General features: G+C 38.7%; 1 protein-coding gene across 1 annotated transcript in view; it reads left to right on the plus strand.

The window, feature by feature from the left end:
- The first annotated feature begins 1,538 nt into the window (after positions 1-1,538).
- Positions 1,539-24,702, plus strand: part of tpk1 (thiamin pyrophosphokinase 1) — a 70,699-nt gene continuing 47,535 nt past the window's right edge. Inside the window, exons 1-4 of the mRNA XM_053342539.1 lie at positions 1,539-1,580; positions 4,716-4,801; positions 10,892-10,966; positions 21,141-21,210. Of these exons, the coding sequence (XP_053198514.1) occupies positions 4,759-4,801; positions 10,892-10,966; positions 21,141-21,210 (188 nt within the window). The 5' untranslated portion in view covers positions 1,539-1,580; positions 4,716-4,758. The remainder of the gene's footprint in view (positions 1,581-4,715; positions 4,802-10,891; positions 10,967-21,140; positions 21,211-24,702) is intronic.

Consider the following 24,702-nt stretch of genomic DNA (forward strand, 5'->3'; position numbering starts at 1 on the left):
AAAGAATGAATGACTTCCCATGCATAGCACGTGAGCGCATGAGTGTTTGGCCTCTACGTCTGTGCTAAACTGTGAGTATGTGTGTGCGTGTGTGATTTCCTGTCTGGGAAACAGGACAAGTGCTGATTGATGAGGGAGCGTTTATTTTAACGAGCCTCTGGGGTAGATTCACCTTGAGAGTGATTTGGTTTCTCACTTTACACTACTTCTACCGCTGTCTGAAGATATCTGAAGCATACACCATCAGTTTACACACACACACACACACACATGCACAGACGTAAACAGTGTGTTTCTGCTCCAGTATATAGTTTGTGCAGCACTGTACTGTGAGGGTTTTCTGATGTGTCTGTGTCTTTGCTGGGTATGTGTGTCTTTGTGTGTGCACTTGTGAACATAAGGTAAATGACAGCATGTGTGTATCTGTGTGCTATAAATGACTGATTGTAGACCTTTAAATTACCTGAAATCATTAGTTGAATCTTATTACCTGTCTTTTTTTTCTTTGTATTTTGCCTTTGACATTATTTATCATTAAATTATTCAAATTTCACTCATATTTTAAACTAATTGAGTCTAAATATAGTGGTATCAGCCAATACAGTACCCATCCACAGGTTTCTACAACTGACTGATCCAGGATAAAATAAACAACATGGCATTAGTGTCCTCAGTAGAAGCAACAGCCTGATTTTAAGTGTCACTTCCAATGCTTGGATTTCAATCCTGTGGTTATGATCCCACTTTTATGTGACAGAAATAGTTAGGATGATTATCCTTCTTTTACGTACTGTATGTAAGCCTACTACCTCATGAAAATGCATGCAGCACACTGTCTTGCACACCCTGAATAACATGCACACAGACACAGACGGGGCTGGTAAAAACTTTATGGATTTTTTGATGGTCCACCGGCCCACCAATGTGGCAGCCCACTGGGATTTGTCCCTCTATGCCCAATGGCCAGTAAACCACTGGAAGCATCCAATTGCCTGACTATTAATACTCCATTTAACTACATCAAAATTAAACATAAAAATAGCTTCCTTCAATAAAAGTCCCATCACGTATGTGTCAGTGGTGTTAATGCAGATCTGTTTTGGGTTTTCTTGACATTTTAAAGGGTTTAAAGTTCAAATGTAGCACAAATAACCACACTAAACCTGCACAGGCTGCTTTGTAAAATTCCTTGCCAGTCTGAATATTGGGAGACTTTTTTTGTTGTTGATTTAATATTAAATTGGACATCTGCTCACATTGTAATGGGGCAGATAATGATGGCAACAGTGAAGAGTGAACACAGTGATTGAAACAGTCTCTCATTGGGATAATTTCCACTGAATGAAACTTCGAGTGAGATTAAACCATCTCTCAATTTGCAAGAGAGCCTCCTTAAAAAACCCCTGGGACTCCTTTTGAATATCTCAGCTTCAGAGCAATGAACATGAAAGCGTTGTTCCACTTGTGGCCTCTAGATGTCCCCATAAGAAATTCCAGCCACCTCTCCGGCTTGCTGGGTCGCTCGTGTGCACGCACTCGTTGACTGTACGCGGCACCAATGTAGGAAGTCGTTTCATTCAGTAAGTTTTTATTGAATATTTATTAAGTAAAGAAATGACAAATTTAAACTGTGAAGGTGGTGTGTTGGCACTGATTCGCAGCGTTGGTTTGTGTGTTGTTTTCGTTTGAAAGACAGTGTTTTACCTAGATAGTTTGCAGGTAGACAGGCTTCACACTTTCACATCGCTGCAGGTGCTTTAAATGTTGTGCAGCTCATATATGAGGATGTCACGCTACAGTTTTCAAAGACAGAATTACTTAATATGTGTCCCGAGACGTTCAACAAGACTGTTTACTGCTAAAGAGGCTTATAAATGTGGTAAATGAAGCAGCAGTCTCAGCAGTGGGGTAAAGCATCATGAGCTGCTTTCATCCTGCCTCAGGTGATGTGTGTCTAACTGCGCTGAAACACCTGTGTGTTAGGGATCCGATTGTGTTTCACAGTAGCTTCATATTAAAGGACAGGGTCACTATTTCCCAAACCTGTCTTAAAACAACAGTCAGGAGCCCAAATGAACATTGAAATCATTTTATTCTTGCAGTAGGCTAAGGTAAAGCTAACTAGTATATGCCCACTGTGTAAGTTATATTGTTTAAAATTACACGTGAACATACAGGCTGCTAGTTTTTTAACCTTAAAACTATAGGTATTGTGGAAATATGTGCTTCTAAATAAGACTTGTAGTGTAGCTTCAAACTTGGTTTAATAACCACAGCGCAGAAGATGCAAACATTACAGACTGTACCAATATACATCTATGTGTGATGACTTGAATGCCAAGTAACACACATGTGCAGGATATAAGATTACATCCTGAAACTACGACATCCGTAACAGCTCAATATAGTTGTGAACAATGACTGATGTACAGGTATGAACATTTCATAAAGTTTTGACAGATAGGGCTGCATAAATCAAAGTATTTCTAAGCCTAAAAAGTAGTGTTCCTGATTCCAATTCCTTCCAATCTGCAAATTCTGAAATGATTTGGCATGAGGAATATCTATGTATGTCTTCTGGTTTAACAAAGACATATCTCAGGGATTTCATAATGATATAAAGTGTTGATATCATCTATTGGACTCATATGTAAATAAGGTAAACAAGTCAGAATTGCAAAAAGTGTCCCACATTACCCTAACCTACCCTAATCACTTCTCCTGTTCACATTAACTTTTAGAGGATCCCTTTATGATGCAGATGTGATGGGAAACAAAATCTTCAAGTTAAAAGTTTATCTGAATGTAATATGAAACTTCAGCCATCCACGAGTCAAATCAAGTAGATATCTTTCACCGTGTGCCAAAGTCCCTCTTTTTGTTACTATACTTCCTCCACAGCTCAACAGGGAAACACTGTCCAAGGAAACACAAAGAGGGAATTTGATGCTAAAAAGACTGTAAATGTGACAGATATCCACTTCATATGAAGCTGAAGCCTCATAAGCTTCAGATCAACTTTTAAATAACTGTGGGCACACTGTGGGTTTTGGCCCCTATTACTAACACTGAAAGCACATTTAAAGCACATTCTTTTCATAGCCAGTAGAGAGACGGAAATGATGTACTGGTTGTGTTGATGTTTTTTAACCTAGTATTAAATTAATCACCTTCTATTTTTAATAACAGATTATTTGTTATGAGTAATCGCTTTCTGATTCCCGCTCCTTAAATGTAAATATTTTATGTTTTTTTTTAGTCAGTTATGACAGTAAACCCTTAGGTTGTGGACTGTTGGTGAGGACAAAACTAAACATCTGAAGACATCACATTGGGCTTTTAGAAACAGTAATCAACATATTGTACAGTTTTCTGACAATTTATGGACCAAATAATGAATTGATTAATCAAGAGAATAACTGAAAGTGATAAAAATGATGATGAAAATAAGTGTTAGTTACAGCCCTGATAGACAGGTAATCAAAGAAATGTAATCTCTGGCAACTAAAGTCCAGTCAATTTGCCAAATGATTATAGTCCATGTGTAACAATACTTTGATCAATAATTAACATAGTCCAGTTGTCTTGGATAGCAAGGCTTGGCTGTGGCATGTGTAGGTGTGTGTGGGTAGGGATAATGATTGTTCTGTTACTGAATGGTAGAATTACCTGAGGTTAAAAGTTTAGCAGTAGCTGACTTATTGATTGACCAATAGGCTGTCATACACACACACGGTTCTACACTGCCAGCTAGATTTTAAACCCAAAAGGTGAGAAAGGTGTGCCGGGGAAAGGTGCATTACTTGTTTCCTTTTTCTTTTTATGTGTTTTTCCAATAAGTAGAAAATATTTGAAAGGGGAACACATTGCTATACATGCACAGCATTAAACAAAAGGTTGAGAGCAGTACACAGTAGTATCAGAAGTTTTGGGTAAGTTATATTTACTTACAATGTATTTTTAAAAATGGGTATTAACATATATTCACATGAGATTTTTTGTTGTTTATACTTTGTTTTGCAAGATTGCTGAAACTTTTGTGTTCTTTGGCTTTTAGCCTTTTTGACTTTTTGTTGTTGCATTGTTTGATTACTTTTAACACCCACTGTTTTGTCAAATGAAAATATCTTTCTGCAGCAAATAGTTATATGATTTGTGATTGCTCCCTAACACATTTTAGGTGCTGCAACTATTTACATAATAAGTTATTCTACTGTTTAATTTCTCAATTGATAGATATCGTAAGATGGTGAAATATGCTTATTATATGTAGTTAAAGCCCAATGTCAAATCTTTATTAGCTTGTTTTGTCCAAATAAAAATCCCAAACCCAAAGATATTTAAGCTGTTACTATATGACAATGAAAAGGAACATCTGAGAAGCTGAAACAAGCAAAAGTTTGGCATTTATCATGATATTTGCAAATGAATGTGTCGATTGTGTGTCAATTTACTAATTGATCAGTTGAGTAATTGTTTCTCTCTGGGTTTGTTTCCTCAGTTTCACAGATAGTGTGATGATTGTGCTAAAATGTCTATGGTTGTGCTATTATTAGAAAGCATGTGTGCATGGTAGTATCCAATCTGATATAATTGGCATAGAAGAAGTTTGGTGGTAAATTGGGATGTGTTGGGACTTTCTTCGTTCTTTTAAAAAAAAGAAAGAAATGAACAAAGGATAAAAGCAACAGTGTCCAACAGTCCTTCTTTTTCAGTTCCAGGTGAGTCGGTTGATTGAAGATCTTGTGGATCCCAGCCATGAATGAAGAGTTGACGCCTTTAGACTGCCTGCTGCCATCAGGTACCGCCTTTCTTTTCTCTTTTTTTTTAATACTATTTTTGGGGGTTTTATTTAACAGTGGGTAGCATGGAGGCCGAGAGAAAAAAGGTAGAAAGCGAGGGGAATGACCTGCAGCAAAGGTCTCTTACCTTTCAAACAAACTATTCCCCGGGTGCAAACGCACATGCACAGAATCAATCAAATACACAAGTGCATAGGGAACTAAACATGCTGCCTGCTTGTGTGGGACACCCGTACACAGACAATAAGTATGCATCTGATCAAAACACTTGTCACACTTGTCTTCCTCTCTTTGCTTCTCCCACTCACTCTGACAAACACACAAACAGTCTTGAGGGAATTAAAACTCCAAAACAAATCATTGGCACTTTCATGACAGCAGAGCGTATATGTATGAGATGCACTTCCATGTGTTTTTTTTTTTTTTTTTTTTTGTGACTGTGTACATAATGAATTTTTACTGAAAGAGGGCTTGATGTGTTTGCTGGTAATGTTTGCTGTTAGAGGAGAAGCCGGCTTTGAAGAGGCATTTTGATTATTGAATCTAGCTCCTGAATAAAATCCCTGTCATCATATAAATTCACTTTGTTCCACCACAATACTGGAAAACAAACTTCAATCTGACATTTAACTAAAAATCCTCCCGTTGTACGTTGTATTCTCATCTTCTCCAAAGGCACGTTTATATCATGAGATTTCCCTAAAGATGATTCAACATATCATGTATTTGTTGATGCTCTCAAATAAATAAATAAAGTCAAAATTACAAGCTCTCCTGTTCTCCAGATGGTCAGAACTCGCTTGCCTACAGACTCGAGGAAGCTGGTTAAATCCGCCTTTAGCCACAGCTCTCAGGTCAAGGTTGGTGTGAGCTCCCTGGTGATGTGTGAGTGTCTGTGTGTGTGGAGGAAGGAAAGCTTATATGAGCCTATGGGCAGGTTTTACCCAGAGCTGTAAAGGTCAAGGGGATCGTACAGCAGTTTGGCCTGTATCACAGACAGCAGGCACATGTATTCCTCAGTGTCTGTTTTATATTACAGCTCCATATCCATATTTTTTCATTATTTCTTCATTTATACATCATTTATGTAAATGTGAGATCTATTTTTCTGAAGTGGTCATTTATGACTTGCAGGGAAAGCTTCACCGGCTTGTATGGATTAATAAGAAGGCGGGGAAACAATAGATGCTTTGGAACACTGTGTTTCCAAATTGGTTTTCAGTGTGGGGTTTCTACACCGGCTAGAAATATTGTCCCCACAGAAAGATAAAAATAGAGAGCTTAAGAGTGAAAAACCCACTTTGTGTCCCCAGAAAGCTCAGCAGTGTCACAGCTTCTGCCTTTGTCATCCTTTTTGGACTCTCTGGTTACGAAATCGATTACAGTTGAGCTGGTTTTATAAACATACAGCATGAGGTACAAGTATTGATATCCTAAAAGCATCTTAGTAATCTCTGATGTTGCATTCCAGGAGATACTTTTGTTGTAATTTGGTTTGTACACTTTCCCTCAACCTACCATTGTTGGGATGGCTGAAAAACATTTATACATATATTTATACATTTAATATCTTATCTTGACCTCTTGTTGTCTACATTTGGCCGTTCACAGGAAAAATACATCACCAAACAAGAAAATGGGCCAAGTAATGCGAAGCGCAATACCAGTGTTATTGAGGTGATTTATTATGTATGTGGAATTCTGAAAAACAAAATGATAAAAATGAAGGTAGGCTATTTTAATGAGTTAACCCAAAGGGGCACTATTTGAAACTGGTCTAAATAGTTCTAAGATCTAAAAATCTAAAATTGTTTATCACATCTCTGCTCACTATTCTTCAGGCTGGCTCATGTATCATGTCTAAAAAAACGTGCTCATGATCATCTAGTGATCTGCTTTGACTATCAAGGTTTGACTTCCATCTAATGTGAATGAAATCTGTAATAATATGATCTTATGTAATTAGATAAAGAGTATCATTGGAGAGACACAGTTAGGGCTTTTACTGGTGCACATGTGCATGCAGTATATTCTTGTACAAATAGTATACTATATACTTGCTCTCTTCTTGCTAACCTTGACTCTGTCTTTCTCCTGTTATGTCTCTATTGATTGTTTTTGAAGGTTTTGAATCACTGAGATCCTCGTTAGTCTACAAAGGCTGCTGTAATTATGCTTGTACACATTTTTGTATATATTGTACTTGACATTCTTGCATGTCGCTGTTGATTTGATGTGCCTGCACACAGGGTTATCTACCAGCCACTAACAGACAAATGTTCAAGTCCACCAACCACTCAATTGTAAATCATTATTTTGTGTCCAAAATCAACCAGCCACTTTCATATTTTACCAGTATTTGGTCGATGGTTGGCGGTAATTTTCCACTTTGTCTACACGGCTCTACAATCAATAACACACAAAGGTCAACATCTGTCAAGAGACTCTGACTTCTGATCGGAAGCTATCAGCAGTTTTGAAGCATCCACTGAAACAAATGTTTACTCAAATGTGTTAGACAAGTATTACACGCCACACTCTTCAGCTTCCTCACTGTACAAATCCAAGATTTATTTTAAAGATTTCACAGCGTGTGCAAATAATCCCCTGAACGGCTGCAGAACAGACACAATCCACACACACGCACACATCCTGATGATATAATTTTGTTGATAAATCTGTCACACTGGTATCACAGGTGAGAGATGAAGACATATTTAAGAATCCCTGAATCATACATTTTCAATTTCTTTTCCCAACTGTACAGTATATTGAACACCTTTTCCCATATTAAATAGGCTTAGACTATATTTCTATTGGTAATATCTTGCAGGAAATGCTTATCTAGACTCTCTGTAGATAATATAAAAACAGCCCCTGGATGTCTGCATTTTAAAATCCCCAGTGTGCACAGTTAGCCTTTTAAATTTAACTATTTTAATTATAAATGCATAATCCTGGAATGTCTTATGTGATATGTGCTTGGATCTTTGTGTGTGTGTGTGTGTGTGTGTGTGTGTGCATATGTGTGTGTTTGTAGTATTCATGTTGTCTGGAACTTTTAAAAGAATTTCAAGGTGATGTTTCTCCATGTGTGTATGTGTGTATATGTGTGTGTGTGTGTGTGTGTGTATGAAGGGTTGGGGAGGTGAGTGTTTGCACGACAAAGGGTTATCTGAAAAGTCACGGCTGGTTGAGTTTGTCTTTTATTTTCCGTACACCTCCAGCCAATTAAGAGACAAGACTGACAAATCTGCTCCTCCTCTTTCTCTCCCTCTACCTCTCCTCATGTCCTCCTTTCTTTTCCTTTCTTCCTATTTTGTGCTCCTTTTCATCTGCGCTTCCTCCTCCTTTTTGCCATACTCTTCTGGGGTTGACTTGCAAATTTGAAATGACCTTCCAGCGATGTGAACTTTTTAACATCAAGCCCACTGCTGCACCAAAGTCACAAACACACAGGACATTTTTTTCTGTACCCTTTCTCAGCCAAGCTAAAATGCACTCTTTACTCTTGAGGGTAGAAATAAAAAAGAAAACTCCAAAAGAGGTGTGTTCTTATTTTAAGGACACACACAATGAGAATTTCATGAAACCTAAAGTATATTATTTGTCTTTCTTCTACACTGTTGCTGCTGCTGCTGGCCTTCCACTGCATTCATGATGTATCAGGAAAGGTGTACTGGGAAAGATACAAGCTTTTCATTAGATATGCTATGTCATGCTGTTCCAAAACTGGGACCCAGTGGGGATGAATTTGCATAAATATAGTTTAGGAGAGAGGGGAGAGGGCATTGTAATCATGAAGTGTTGCTTAAGCTTGCATGTGGCATTTTTGCTTTGCAGCAAAAAGCAACACATTTAAAAATGTATGAGAAATCATTCATAGGGGCAGACATAAGAGGGAAAGATAAATGAGTAAGCAATGAAATGGCTAAGTGTAAAGGCAAAGGGAAGAGAGGTTATGCTTTAGTCTTTGGTCCATTAAGGCTTTTCTTGCTACTCTGTTTTTACTTTGTCATTGAATGTAGAATTTCCTATTATTTTTTTCTACTCTCCTGCAGATAGAAAAATGACAATTCGAAAGTATTAGTCAGGGGATCTGCATTAGCAGCAGAGCAAAAGAAAAACTAAAAGCAAGATGGATGGGGGGTACAGGGGGAGAGAAATAGATTTGTGAAATGATGCACCCTGAGACAGAGACTTTGACAATGAATCATGGAGGTACACTGACAGGAAAGAAATAAGCTATAGGATGATATTTTCTTTAGTTTTTTTTTTTTGCAGTTGTTTTTAAAGGACTTTCCTCTGTTGTCATGTAGTCACAGATGGCGTGTCACCAAGGTCAAGATATTCAAATGAGTATCACTGAGATGTGTGTGATAGTTCCCTTTTATACAGATAGTGGGAACATAGACAATAATTGTATCCCCCCAGTCAAGGACAGTGAAGTAAGTTCTCTACCTGGAATGAAATTGTCGCATCTCTTGGATACACATCTATGCTATGGTTAGGTTTTGTTATTTTCTGACTTTGCAAACAAATCACTTGTAGTTTAATTGGATCGAATTGAAAACGTTCTGAACTTTAATGAAACCGTGATGTCTTGGCACGCAAGGCATGTTGAGGTAGAGAATAGCGACTTTGTTTCGCGTTCCTCACCTATCTCACAATTTATTTTCTTATATCATATTATTAAATCTTTATTTTACTGCTTTTTTTTTTTTTGTTTTGCATTATTTTCACCTCTTAAGTCCGCCACTCAAGATATGGCAAAGACACCTTGCTGGAAATAGGAGATTCGATGATCACTTACACCAATCCTGAACTTCCCCACTGGGATTCCCTGCTCACTCAAAACACTGAGGACTCACACTCCACAGCGCCGCTACCACAAAGGCATCGGGGTTGAGCGAGAAGAGCTGGGGTGCTGGTGGGGCTAAGGCAGAATTTCAACCACCTCTCACTTCCCAGTATTCTACTAGCCAGTATACAATCCCTGGATAACAAGTTGCACAAGTTGAAAGCAAGGATCACCTTACAGCAGGAAATAAGGGCTTGTAACATAATTTGCCTTACAGAGACTTGGTTGTTGGAAGACATAGAGAAGAAAGAGGGGGAAAAAAAGGCACAGCAGCGCCTCTTTCACCTCAGGTGGCTTAAAAAGTTTGGCATGGGTCTCAAGATCCTACAGGCCTTCTATACAGAGGCACAACCGAGAGCAACCTGACGGGATGCATCACTGCCTGGTATGAGAACTGCATTGCCCTCAACCTCAAAGCACTGCAGAGGGTAGTGCAGACAGCCCAGATCACTGTGGATGTGAGCTTCCATCCAGGATATTCTCAGTGGACATGGTGTGTCAGTAAAGCCTGTAGCATTATTAATAACCCCAGCCACCCCAAACCTGGACTGTTTCAGCTGCTGGCGTCTGGCAAGTGGTACAGCAGCCTCAAGGCCTAGACCGGCATGCTCCAGGACAGTTTTTTCCACAGAGCAACCAAGCATATGAATAATGGACAGCAATGGCCTTTTGCCTATCTGTCTGTGAAACATACACACACACACAAACATGCAAATAAGTTCATACACATATGCACATTTATTAAGGCAGAACCCACCCCCCCAAAAAACAAATAAAAAACACACGCAGCTCTTCACACTATACATTATTTATATTATTTATATTACTATTGTTTTGTATTTCTAGTAGTATTTTACTGCTGTTTGTATTGTTATTTCATTGCTGCTGTTGCTGCAATGTAAAGGAGCCAAAACCTTAATTTTATTCTCTTGTTTTTATACTTGTGTAATGGGATGTTACAATAAAAAGAATCTTGAATCCTGAATCTTGTCTCTGTGTGTAGCATGATAATGACCTCATTATCATAGCTTTGTTTTTATTTTGCTCTTTATTTAGCACATTCAGTATCACAAAGAAACAGCCTTCGATCCTTTTTTAAAAGTCTTTTTTGAACATACCAAATGGCAGTGTATTGTGTTTTTGTTCTTTTGCCATTATGCTCGATCATCTTTCTGTGTCTTTGTCTGATTGTTTATGATTCACACAATTTCCTCTTCGTCATACACAGGCACACAAAGGATCTGTCTGATCATTCTGAACCAGCCTTTGGATAAGGACTACCTGCACATTCTCTGGAGTAAAGGTAGATATCGCACCTATTACCAACACGGATCAAACAAGCTGCTTCATATCACTTAGATCCCATCTGCAACAGTTTGCTCTGAGCATGTATTCCCCTGTTGTTTTTGTAGCTTCCACTGTGCAAAATCTTAATTGCTGCCATGTCACTGAAGATGCCCCCTCCCTGACCTCTGCCCACATTTCCTGTGAGATGTGTTTTAATGAAGTTAAAGATGACATCTTTTTTTTTGGTGGAAAATAATTTCCCTTTTTGCACAAGTAACTTTTTTTTTATTACTCCTGTGGCTGCATGACCTGATTATATTGAAAACAAAGATAATTTTATACAAACCATTGCATCCACAGTTTGAATATGTAGTATAATTTTGTAGCCCTGAGACACTCACATTTTTGCATTGTGGTTTAATGGAATAATGATTTCTGAGTCTGGAATTGGTGCTGGCATTCTGGCACAGTCAACAACTAAACATCTGTGATTAGCACATGCCATAGAGAATTGTAAAATGACAGAATAAAAAGAAAGAGCCTGGTTCAATATCCAGGATCATTTCACTTTACATATGAGTCCAATTTTGAACTTCGATGTACTTTTTTTTTTAAAGATTTTGTTGGCATTGACGCCTTTTATTTATCAGTAGACCGACAGGAAACATGGGAGAGAGAGGGTGACATGCAGCAAATGACCTCCAATCGGGATTCCAACCGGGGTCAGCTGCGTATAAGGCATGCGCTCTAACCACTCGACCACCGGCACCCCCCAACTTCAATGTACTTAACTAAAAAGGCATTCTTTGCTATTGAGAGCAATTAAGAGCAATTGTAAGGTCCGCAGGTAGTAATGATACCAATCTCTGCACATTTATTATAGATAATTAGTTGGCAGATATTATGAACGCAGGCAGTGGCAGAAAGTGTCCACTCCCCTCAGCTGTGGAGTGACAGGGTAGATATAAACAAAGCCGCTGGACCTTAGAGCTCTGCATTCAATGTGGGCATTTCAGTCATAACAAATTCACCCTTAGTGCTGACTCTGAGAGGTTGCCCGCAACTGTGAGGCCTCTTGTGGTCTTTCATCAATGAGGCAAAGTGGTGTGGAAAGTCCAGGCTAAGGAAAAAATAAAGTACAGTCCTGCACTGCAAGCACATTTAAGTCTCATTGTTGCACAATCCTTGCTTAATCATGGGAATTTTTCTGTGACCAAGTGCAGAAAAGTACAAGCAGGAGCGAGGCCGTGCATTCATAATCAAACATACAGTCCAACACAGTACAAGCTCACTGGATGGTTCCATCATAGCAGTTTTAGAATAACAGTCATGTCCAAGGGTGTTTTGATGATTATTGTTGGAGATGGGAAGAACTGTGCTCAGTCACTTTCATATCAGCAACCTGCTGGTTACTACGCTGCTGGCAATTTATGAATCAAGGAAGTCTCCTGCCTTCCAGCCACTATTTTACTGTTGGCATTGTAGGAAATTTAAAAAATACATTTGGGGGGCATTTACAAATAATAATAAAAAAGTAATTAATGCATAAAGTTGTTGTTTATAATAAAATGAGATTAAAATACATACAGTAATCCACTTGTCTAACCACAACCACCCCAGTAGACACTGTCCTGTTTGTAATAATTATCTACATCTTATAACTAAAATAATAGCCATACAATGCAGGCGTATTCCCTTTCACCAACTAAGCTTTTATTCATGAAGAGCCTTTAGTATAAACAACTAGATGGCATTATAAGAATGATCATGAGATCATGATCATGTTTAATGGGCTTGATCTAAACAAAAGTTGTGGTTGGAGAGATACTGTCATATATTGTCCCCTATAAGTCCAAACCAGTCTAGCTTCAATGATTTCATCATTGTAGGTCTAGCTGCACAGCATGCCAGAGCCTCAGGTGTTTCACAAAATTACAGATTAGTAGCTAGAAGTACTGTCAAAAGAGTCAAAATGAACGTAATATTCCTTCTTTAATGATGCAGTTCTGGAAATAACTTAAGTTTAATTTTTTAGCACGCTTTCTGTTATCCCCAAATTTAGCCCTGCTGGCATTTTGAGCATGGATGTAATAACATTATAGACTCACTATCCAGCACTGCATCATTGGTTAGTAGAATGAAAAAATATGTTTTAGATTTGGGACTAAAAGATTACTTCACTTAGTGCATAAGCTCATTTACTTCAGTCAATGGCAGTGATCTGATCACTCCACCAGTCGACAAAGCCCAGTAGTCTGTAACATTAACATTGTCTAGCTAACTTGCTAACTGCAATGTTAGTTAATGCACCAGACCAAAGACATTTTAAAGTCTCCAATGTTAGCTTTAATGCTAGTTACCAAACTAGAAAGCTTGCCTGTTTGGTGACAATGGGATGAATACTTATTAACCTGCTTCCTTTAACACAGTCATGACTATCTTTTAGCTGTCCAAGGCTATATTTGGCTTGGTGAGCCCTGCATGTCATACAAAGGGCGAAAATCCTCCTTATTACCTCTTCAACAAGCCAGTCATTTTCCATGTTTCAGTTGTAGAAGTGGCAACTTTCTTTAGTGTATTATTTGCTGGTGGTGGTGATGGTAATGACCCAGGACTTAGATTGCTTTCTTTGGTAACAGTTGTATCTTTTTTAATGAGGTACCGGTCCATTGTAGCAGCCAGCTTTACTGCAGGTACAGTATTGCATGACTTCAAATGAATTGAATGAAAATCAAATCATGGCTTAATGCTAGAATTAGGAAATTGGCCCAAAATGGTAATCATAAAATTACTTTATTCGCCTCCTGATCTCTATTTTTAGGGGCATTCTGAGATTTCTTGGGGCATTTTTGCCCATGCCTCCCATTAGTTTCCGACGCTGGTTGTGGGTAAAGCTTTATTAGAGAATGTAAAAATGTGATATGCACTTTGCTTCATTATTACTCCAAGGCTGTTCATTAGAGTAAAAGACAAATAGGAAAGTAGACTGAAAAACATTCACAAAAGGCACATTGTTAAAAGAGGAAAAATAGATTTTTGAAAAGAAATAGAGCTCCAGGCTCCCTGAGGTGTCACTTGTAAGATGTGTTGATGCATAGAAGTTGTGCCACATGCCTGTGATGTGTTAAATATGCAAATCTGACTTTGAGCCTCTAAACCCGACAGTGTCATCTCAACCTGTATCCTACAACGTAGTTTTTCTTTTCAATCTGGTGAATGGATCAGACACATGCAGAAAGGAATAACTCAAACCAATTTGTGCTACATTCGTTAATCATGCAGTTGTTTTATCAAGGACGGAGAGGTAAGGCGAGGCCTGGATCACTGACTCTAAACAGTATTCATGCAAAGACCATGAAACAACAACACACACACACAAAAAATAAATTGGCACACTAATTTATTAAAATGTAATGGACACACTTATGCAATCATGGAAGAAGGTTAGTAAACAAATTAACTTTGAAGAGAAAATTGTGATTAAAACCAAAACAGATTGAATTTTAATGAATTCAGCTTTTGATATTCTTATCAACTTAGCAAAAACCCAAGAGCCACCTGAACTCTTTTCCATTGTGTAGCAGTCACACATTTAGATAACCGCTGCTCTTGGTTTTTTGCATTTACACCAGAGGTCATCTGGAAAATGTTTAATGACACTGGAGATAGCAATTTCCCCATCTGATTTCACACCAAAGATTGTCTGCTACCTCAAGATAAAGATTCTTTCGGTAATCTATCAAGGGAGAAGCACAAAAATATACATTTTAAGAAAAAACAACAAACCAAACAATCATGAAAATGTGTTAAATGCACTGGTAATGGCCTAATTGTTACACTGTACACCCATAATAAAGGCAAAGGCTTGTTTTGTAAGGATCTGCACAACAATACTAAACGTCACAAATGTGCTAATTGTCATTTAGCAGGGCGAACAATATCTAAAATGAAGACCATTTTTCAATATGCAGCTTAGATTTTCTCTTCACTACCAGCATGGAAACGTATTAGACTTGTAATAAATTCTTTACGCCCGGTTGATTGTAAGTGACCCTCAACAGAGTTTGCAGATTTTTAGCTTAATATCCTTATTTAAAAGTCCGAACAACGACCAGACCAGCCGAGTTTCACTGAGGGTGGAAATAAATATCCCATGAATTTATTGTGGTATTGTAGCTGTTTTAGCTGGTTGTGTTCACCCTTTTTTTCACTTTCACGTATGATATTTGCCATTAATTCAGGCAAAATTGCATCAGGCAAGCTTTTGCATCAAATCATCAAACCAACCAACTGCACCATTTGGGGACCGCTGCAAGATAGATGGACATATCAGATGTATTTTGACAGAATGATGCAGTTTGATAGTGTGATGTGGGAGGTTTGGGCATTTGCTCTGCCTCAGATAAGGCTACTTTTCAAAAAAAAGTTTCAGAGAGCTTTTGGATGGTTTCTGAAGTGCCACAAGCAATGCTGTGGTGTTGATGTCAGAAATTGGGAACCTTTTTCTTGATCAGCCTTGCTCTTGGCAGCAGTGCACATGGGACTTGAAGAAGTTTTTGACAGGATGATGGTGGTGCGGGACTGGCAGATCTCTCACAGTTTGATGGTAAACACGCTTGTAGCAAGTTTATCGTTCCTCACTTGATATGCCATGTATTTTTAATGTTGTTTATTGGATAAGCAGATGTCAGTGTGCGCATGAGCGTGTCTGAGTGTGTGTCACCCTCCAGATGGTAGCTCACCTGGAGGAATCCTAGCCAGATCTCCACCCTTACACAGACACACACACACACACAAACATACACACGCATAAACATAGCACTCTCAGGTCCTCTGATGTGAAACCCCTGGGCCCCCTCATCACTCCTGGGGGAGGTAGAGCAGCAGGGAGCTAAGGAGTGACGGAGAGTGGAACAGCGCATTGCTGATCAAAGGGAAACTCATTTACAGGTGCTGAGTGTGATGTTGCGAAGTGAGAACAAGCTGCTTATGTCACTCACAAACCCTCTCCCTCATCTGGTCCAATAGTCAACCCACTTGTTCATCTAGTCAGTCACCCACTCACTCCTTCACTTAGTCAATCAGTCACACTCATTTACTTACTTACAGATCCTTTACTCATTGTGTAACAACACAAACAAGCAAATCAATAAAGCAATCAGTGAAGGTGACTCTCTCTACAAGATAAAAATGGGCCTGTGTTTACAACGAGTGCTTCATTTCATCATTTGCTGATGTGGAGCAGCTTGCTGAATTGTAGTTTGTGAGCTCCACCCCATCAGCCAGTCAAGTATCGGCTTGCAATCAAGGCCGGCCGGGCGTGCGCACAAACACACAATCTCCACTTAACACAAATGTGTCAGATGGAGTAAATAGTAGTGGGCAGTTCAAAGAGAGAAGCTGTTTGTAAGGATTAGATGGATAGAGAAGTAAAGAATGTTGAAACATTCCTAGCAGTGTCAATGCTGGGGGAAAAAGAGAAAAAACTGGTGAAATTGTGCCACCTAGAATAACAGAAAAGGATAGAGTGGAAGAATAAAGAGTAACAGTTTGGGACTAGAGAGAAAAAAAATAAGCAGTTTGTGCAGGAAATCAATCAAATTGGAGCCAAGGTGTGGAGAGCAGGGTGGATCTGGAGACAGGATGACAGATGGAGGGGGGAGGGGTGGACTGATAGATGAAGGGAGCGCGTCAAGGCATCATAATAAGGATAATAATCTTTTCACAGCTCTCTGTGACCGTTTGCCCTCTCCTGTACTGCACTAAAGCCCCAACTTGACAGGTATTAATCCTCCCCACTAACCTCATCAATAAAGGCCTGCTATAGAATATCCCACACAGCAGCGGATGTGTGCGTGTTTCTGCATGAATGTGTGCACGCACCTTTTCTGCGTGAAACAGCGTCATAGATGATTAAAGAGCACTGAAATGACAGTCTCAGTACTGTGTGTGGAAGTGCATTATCTATACAGCGGTGTGAGTGACAGGAGGTGTTGGTTGTGAAGCCTGCAGGGAGGGATTATGATGCCTAGTTTATTTACAAGGTCATCTCTCACCGCCTCTGCTGTCCCCCCGCACAGCTCACATCACATAGCCCTCAGGATTCATAGGACATCTACACGTGTGCGTCTGTGATTTTTCTGTTGAGCTTGTTTGTTAGACCCAAATGCTCCAAGGAGACGGGAGAAGACGAAGGAGTTTGGTTAGACTGTTGCGTTCAACAATCGTGAACTTAAAACAAACAACAGTTCATCGTTTTCAGTGGGATAGTGACAGTAATTGTGTCTTCCACCGCCTGTGGATGGGGTGCAGATGGGGAGATAATCTTTCTCGAGTTCAGTGTACCCACTTTTGCTTTTTACTGTGATGAAGACAAATTGGATGTTGAAAGAAAAGACAAATGCCCTCCCACAGGCATTTGTGAAAGTTTCTCTTACAATGAAGACTGAGTTTTGAATAAGCATGACCTGTTTGAAGTCATAAGAAAACCGTCATGAGCGTCAACTTTAAAACAATGGGAAAGGCACAACGCTTGACAACGACCATTAAAAACTGCAGAACATAAAACAAAAAAAACTTGCTGGGAAATACAAAGCAGGAAAAATAGCGCTATGGAGCAATGTTTTTATGAGTGGGTCCCTTTTTTGTTTGTATGTGTATCAATAGACAGTAAAATTTGTTAGAAGTAAGGGCGAGCATTCTTATGGAAGGATAGTGTTCATGTTAAATGAGGTTTTGACCTATCAAGAGGCAAGTGGGTATCAGGCTGTGCTGTCTTGAATCTACCATTCTCTCTCCCTGACAGAACTTACTCTTAAGCTGCTCTGCAGTCCTACTCTTACTCAAGCAAAGAACACAATCTTGGTGGCTTAACCTGGCTTTATACTGTATCTGCATTGTGTCTGCTTAAATTCACCCCAACTTTACAGAGTGGATACAAGTCAAAAACATATGGTCAGTGAATGCATTCAATGGTAAGATGCAAGTAGATCATTATTTTGGTATTACGGGTGTTATTATTTTGGAACCTAAGAGATCCACTTTGTAGAAACACATTAAACCATTGAGATTTACTGTAGCTCTCTTTGTGTGTATTAATATAGCATGCCTGCAAACAAAGCTGAACAGATGATTGACAGAAGTAACAGTTCTAGAGCCCAAAGTCTGAAAATTATTCATTGCGTGTCTGTGTGTGTGTTTTGATGTGTGTGTGTTTGTTTGTGCAGATACTTATGCACAGATAATGACTGATAGCTTTGCACTCTGTCAACACCAGGCTAAAAGAAGACTTTCTCTGTTCTTAAAGTTGTCATTTGAAAAAGTTTCTTCGCTTTTTGCGCTCCGTCAGAGATAATGAGTTATTTACATTCCAAACATTTCTTAACGCGGAACATCAACAGCAGGTTGTCGGGGTTATGAATAAAAACGTTACCTTGAGGATAAGTGTCTTATTTACGTCAGTGCAAATGTGTCTGTATTATCTCACTTTTTAAGTGCGCAAGGTGAGGAAATAGAGTCTAATTTACTGCATGCAGCACTGTGAATTTACAGTATATCGGTCTGACTCTATACTGCTACATGCTAAACATATTTACGTCTCAGTGGTAATAATGTGTTAAGAGTTTAAGCTCTACATTGTTGTTACAGTTCCCTCCCCAGAGAACAGAGGTGTAACCTTACATATTTAATTCTTATCTACATTGTGTTCAAATCTGTTAATAAATAGAAAATGTAAATGTTTCTTTTACTCTAAAGTATGAGGTTGGAAGTCACAAGGGAACATCTTATCAGTGTTGTTTCATTTATAATTAAACACCTTCAAATATAAGGTGGTATCCATGTAGTCTTTATTTTTGCAGTTATTGTGTATTTGTGTGTTCTGAAGGCAACTAGTGCTACAATTAATGATTATTTTCATTATTGATTAATCTGCAGATAATTTTCTCAATTAATCTCTTGGTTGATAAAATAGTAAAAAAACTGTGAAAAATAGCCATCACAATTTCCTGCAGCCCAAGGACATGTTATCAAATGATACTTAATGCACTACAATGTTCAGAAAAGAATAAGCAGGATATAATCTCATTTAAAACGCTGAAAACATAAAACTACCATTTTAGCTTGAATACAGACTTAAATGACAGATTGATCTTCAAAATAGTTGCATATTTATGTTCTTTTGATCTTCTGTTGATTGACTAATCGTTGAAGCTCTGAAACCAACCCACGGTCCTGTCCTGTACAGCACAAGGAGCATGTCCACAGAGTATGGAGAGATGCACCAAACAAAGTTAAATTCATTTCAGGGTGAAAACCAGGCTGGGAGTTACGGTCCTCTGAAATGAGGCCAATCCGGAAGTAACTTAGATCTACATTCTTTCAAAAGGCCACCAGGGGGCGACCGTTTTGTGTTCAAAAGGACTTCCGTCTCTGTACAAGTCAATGGAGAATTCACCAATTTCTCACTTGATTTCTAACCTCAGTAAACATTTAAACAACATTTAAAGCCTTCTTCAATGCAGTATGATGTTCATTTGTGAAATTTTGACCTCCCTGATTTTATATTTGACGATAAAGCAGGCTATGCATTGGGGCGTGGCTACGTCGTGACTGACAGGTTGATTGACCAATGTCCTTGAGATCCAGCCCTTGCCGGGACTTGTACGAGCGCATGTGTCGATGCCATAACCCAGAGCACATTTATAAGTTATAAGCAGTTGTGACTTGAGCTCATTCTTCACTCAAGAATATCCTGCTGTTACTTTTTTTTTTTTTTTGCAACCAAACAAATGACATGCACACAAACATGTGAATGGGTTTGGGGATTGGACACAGTTGGAGAAAGAAATCCGATGAGGCAGAAAACTGGTGTACCAGGATTGCCCGTCTCTTTGGTGCAGGCTTTAGTTCCTTTTTTAAACTAGGTGCAAGTGGAAAACCACAGCTGATTCTTTGAAGTCATCCCTTCCCTGTGCACCATAACAGCCCCAAACAGAAAGGGGCTCTTAAAAAAACAGGCTGCCTGTTCAATTTGAATAGAATAGAGGCCATCAAAGAGCATACATTTGCAAATAGTTTGCATCTGATTTAGAAGAACTTGCATACCATTGTGTCTGTTTTTTAAAATCAGAAAAGATAAGTGCTCTTTCATTCACTTTGCCTTTTTAGGGTCAAATAAATAATATAATACTTTTCTGTGTAGGTTTTTTTTTATGTTTTCTATTGCAGAGAGGTGGGCTCTTTAGAACTAATTTAGACCTTATTCAAACTCATTTTGGCAGAGAACTACAGTTATTTGAGAGAAACCTTGACTTTTGTGTAGTCCAAACTAGCGGCTGTTTTTGAATCACACACTGTTACATTTTCTGCCTTTCCTTTTCCTAATAATTTGTTCTTGTGCACTCATCTCACAACATCTGATGTATAAAGCTGCAGCGTAATAGAATCTGCCCTTGAACATTCATCTTTGTGTATCAGCGTATTACATTACCTTTTATTACTGTACACAGCACATCTAAACAATTCCTAAGCATCTCATAAAATAAACCATTGCAGAACCTTGTTTTCCAGAACCAAGCCAGCAAGATAAAGAAGACACCTTTTGAAGTGAAATGGCACCAAGTGATAAAGCACACAATGTATTTATCAGGATTAACACTGGAAGGATGTGTGAAATGGCTCCTACGAACAGCACATCTCTCTGTATTAGACCCTATCTGACAACCAGTTCTTTGAAAAAATCCTTTTTGTAACTTGCACTTATAAATGGCAGGTCACACTGCTTAATTCCTTGCTTCACAAAGTACATCATATCCAATGGCTGGTATTATTAGCATGTGGCATTCCTGTTTGCATCCCACTCCTGTGGAACTAATCATAAGTGGTGTTTCATGTCTACGGTGAGGCTTTCTGAATGTTATGGGGTTTTGAAGTGTGTCGAGAAAATTAAATATTTATGCCACCAGTTGGACCAGGCTAAGGTGGTGCATATAGATAGGAACGTATAATTTTCATATCCAGAAGTGCACCTGCTTTAAATCTACCTTTGCATTAAAACTTACACATGGTGACACTGAACACCATTAAACACAGTTTGAACTGGGCAGTATGTTACAGCTATATTTAAAAGTAATTGCTCTGTCTTTTCATCTTTCTCATGTCTGTCTCTCTTTATCTCTGTGTCTTTGCAGCTCTCTTGAGGGCATGTGCTGATGGAGCTGCCAATCACCTGTACAACATCACTGCTGGAGATAGAGACAGGTGAGTCTGTGTTGCACATTTGTATTTGTTAATTTGTGTTTTAATATCTATGAGGTTTGTGTGCATATTTTATAAGCATACAGTATGAAGAGAGTATATGGAGAAGTGCTTACTGTTTATTTAAAAGCATTGTGATTGTTTTTTTTCTGGTTATGCATTCAGCAACCCTGTGTTTGGTTGTGTGCGAGTGTGTATCCCAGGTAAAAAAAAAAAAAAAAGCACCCTGTTTATTTTTTGTGTGTTTCTAACAAAAAAAAAAGAAGAAAAAAACATGATGGCACCGGTGCTGTTAAGGGCGCATTCTGCAACCACATTTTTGTATGTGTTTTGTTCGTGTGTGGCTAATGGAAGACAGCTGTCAGGAGAGAGATGGAGCTGGGGTTCGATGGGTCCCTGAAGTGTTGAGGCTCTCACATTAACACCCCGAAGTGTGAACATGAGCGTGTATTTTTGTATGGTTGTGAATGTGATGTGTGTATGTTCTTGGACTTCTATGTTTTTGACAACTATTTTGAGCTGTAGACATCTGAGGTGAGAAGTGATTTTTCAAAGTGACATCATTTAGCCACATTCACACTTCTTTGTTGGGCAATTTTAATTTAGTCCTTGAGATGAAGTCTTAAGTTTGAATGAATTCTGTAATGTTTTATAGAATGATTTATGATTTTATGATTCTGGATGGTACATTTACTGAGGTTTTCCAGAACTCTCAACCACAGCAAAGTCAAAGCTAGGTGCTTTCTTGCCCATTCCAAGGTAGCACAATAAAGATAAGTTATGTATCAGTATTGGTGTACAGCACCAGTCAAAAGTTTGGACACACTTTCTCTTTCAAGTCAATGGGCAGGAGTGTCCAAACCTTTCTTATATACAGTCTATGGTCCAAACTTATGACTAGTGCTGTACATATCAGCTGGTAAGTGAAAAAAAGCATTTCAGAAGAAACAAAATGCATACAGTTTAGAGATAGTACAGTGTCAAAAAATCAGCCTCAAAAAGCGAGTTTGTAATTGACCACAGTGGGAATTATTAAAAGATTATCTCAAAATACAACATTTAAAAAAAGAAAATGATTTATTTTAGTTTGTTATGATAAATTGTTTGGAGGACAGTCTGTCTGTGCAAGTCCAGATCTTAAACTGAAAGACATCACATGACTCTGCTGAGGACTTTATCACAGATTGACACAGTAGTGTAAATTCTTAATATATATGCCATATATGACATTCAGATGTCAACATAAATAGCTATTTGCTATGTAAATATGACAGTGTTTTTGATAGCCGGTTCAGCCTGGTGTGTATGTGCATGTGTTAGAGCATGTGAGTCCCTCCATGTCCTACCTGATGCTGTTTTCACATTTTCTAATAGTACAGCTAAACAATACATTAAAATATGATTCTACAGACATTTGAGGTGAGAAAAAGGCAATGCGCTAACACAATTCTAGTCTTATCACAGTTTCGAGAGCTCTCTTTTTAGATACTGCTCTTGTTTTGTTTTTTTAACCACCTTCCAACTTAAATAAATAAAAGTAAATGACACATTGTTTCGGTCTGAGGTGCATGGTCTAATAGGGCTCTATGACATAAATTACACCTTTTAATAAATAGCAGTAGTTTCTCAGTAGTAATGTTTAGTCATGCTTTTTATCTGAGATGAGAGAATGAATAATGTCATTGTAAGGTCTTCACCAGCACAGTTGGACAAACTTGTACATGCTTGTGTTTTGCTTTCTCACAAACTTGTACACATATTGTACTGTCACTGTATTTTCAAAAACAAAGCAAGACATGTATCTCTGTCTCAGAGTATGAGTTCGTGGATGTTAGGCCTGCTTGCAGTGGCATCGCTCATACTTCTGTCTGTTTGTGTGACAGTGGAGATTCATCTTATGACCCTCCAGTCCAAGCTTTGTCAGCAGCCTACACAGTGGAGCTGACAGCCAGACCTCCCTTATTACCCGGCCGCTCTCAACGCAAACAGCTTCTGTCCCAAAAAGTTATACATTACAGATAGATGGTGGGAGGGTGAAGAGAGGAAGAGGAGGAGGAGGGGGGACGAGAAAAAATGTTTATGGGTGGGGATGTGTAGATCAATCACCAGCAAGTTAAGATGTATTTAACCCAACATTACCATAACTAATGAGCTACAGAGAGCGAGAGGAGGAGAGGAAAGGAGAGGGAGATGCAAGCAATCAATCAAAGTCGAGTTTTATGAGATTTTAACAGTGATAGCAACAGCACCATTCCCGTGTGCCCCACATAATCAGATAGAGGGAAATATGGAGGATGCATAAGAAGAAAAAAACACAAAAAAAGATTAGCTAAAAATCAGATATAAATATATATAAATATTTTGAAACCAAGATAAATATGTAATTCTGTAGATAGCTGAGCAGACTGTCCAAGTATGCGTTTCTGTGTGTGTATTTTTTCAGTTTCTCTGTATGTGTGTGGCTGAACCTCTTTGGGCTTTTATTTTGCACTCAAACTGTGTACACTGACATCATTACTGGGGCAGTATTCTCCCTGCCCGGGGTTAGAATTAGGGAATTACAAAGTTCAAAACATCAAAAGTTGAGCAATTTGTACTGTATGTTGGATACATGCTGAGCAGCGCCTGCTAAGAGGTCCCACATCTACACTGAAGCTAACACATAAAAAGACTCACGCAAAGGATTAGTCCCCAAAACTCCATCAATTGTGCTACCCCACTGCGGGGGAGCATGTTGGCTTTTTAAATGGGAAGCCAGCATAAGTGCTCTGTGTGGTGTCATCACTATGACCACATTCACTACAGCTGTGCTGTCAAAGATTAACTTATGTCAGATTTCTTGAGAGAACCAGAGCATTTGCCTGAAGGGAGACTGTGTCTGGGGTGGCATTTTGAAGGGTGAACCAAAATTGGAATTTATAGTGTCACAGTTAGTTAAAGTTGTCTTTGAAATGTAAATGATGGCAAGCCTTTCTAAGAAAGAGATGGCCTTAATGTATGAGGTGACATTAGTGTGTATTTGTGTGCTCACTAGTCTGCTGTGAGTGTGCCTTTCCATTGGAATATAATGAGAATAATAAAGTTTCCGGTCAGCCTCCGGACTCTTTTGCTCTGCCACAAGAACAGAGTGGGTGGACTGCCTCCAACTGTTTAAAGAAAGGTGCCATGTAATTTTCTGTCAAAACAGCCTTAATGGTAGTCATTAAGGTTGAAGAGAGGCGGGGCCCGTCAGGCTAAAGCTTTTTCCTTCTCATGAGGAGTCAAGTGACAATTATTCCACTTAACTGTATGGGGTGCTAGAAAACAAGCAGTATTTTCACACAAGGTCCAGAAAATTGTATCCATATAAACTGTCTCTCACAGTTTATGTAGAAATGACTTGCCAAGTGGCGGAAATAGGAAGAGTTAGTTACTCACAACACGCATTACAGATTTTTATTAGCAGTTTTTCCTTTTATGGTCTTATCCCTGTGGACATTCATGCTTGTTCCTACC

Source organism: Scomber japonicus, chromosome 21 (assembly GCF_027409825.1).
Source record: "Scomber japonicus isolate fScoJap1 chromosome 21, fScoJap1.pri, whole genome shotgun sequence".
NCBI classification, from domain to species: domain Eukaryota; kingdom Metazoa; phylum Chordata; class Actinopteri; order Scombriformes; family Scombridae; genus Scomber; species Scomber japonicus.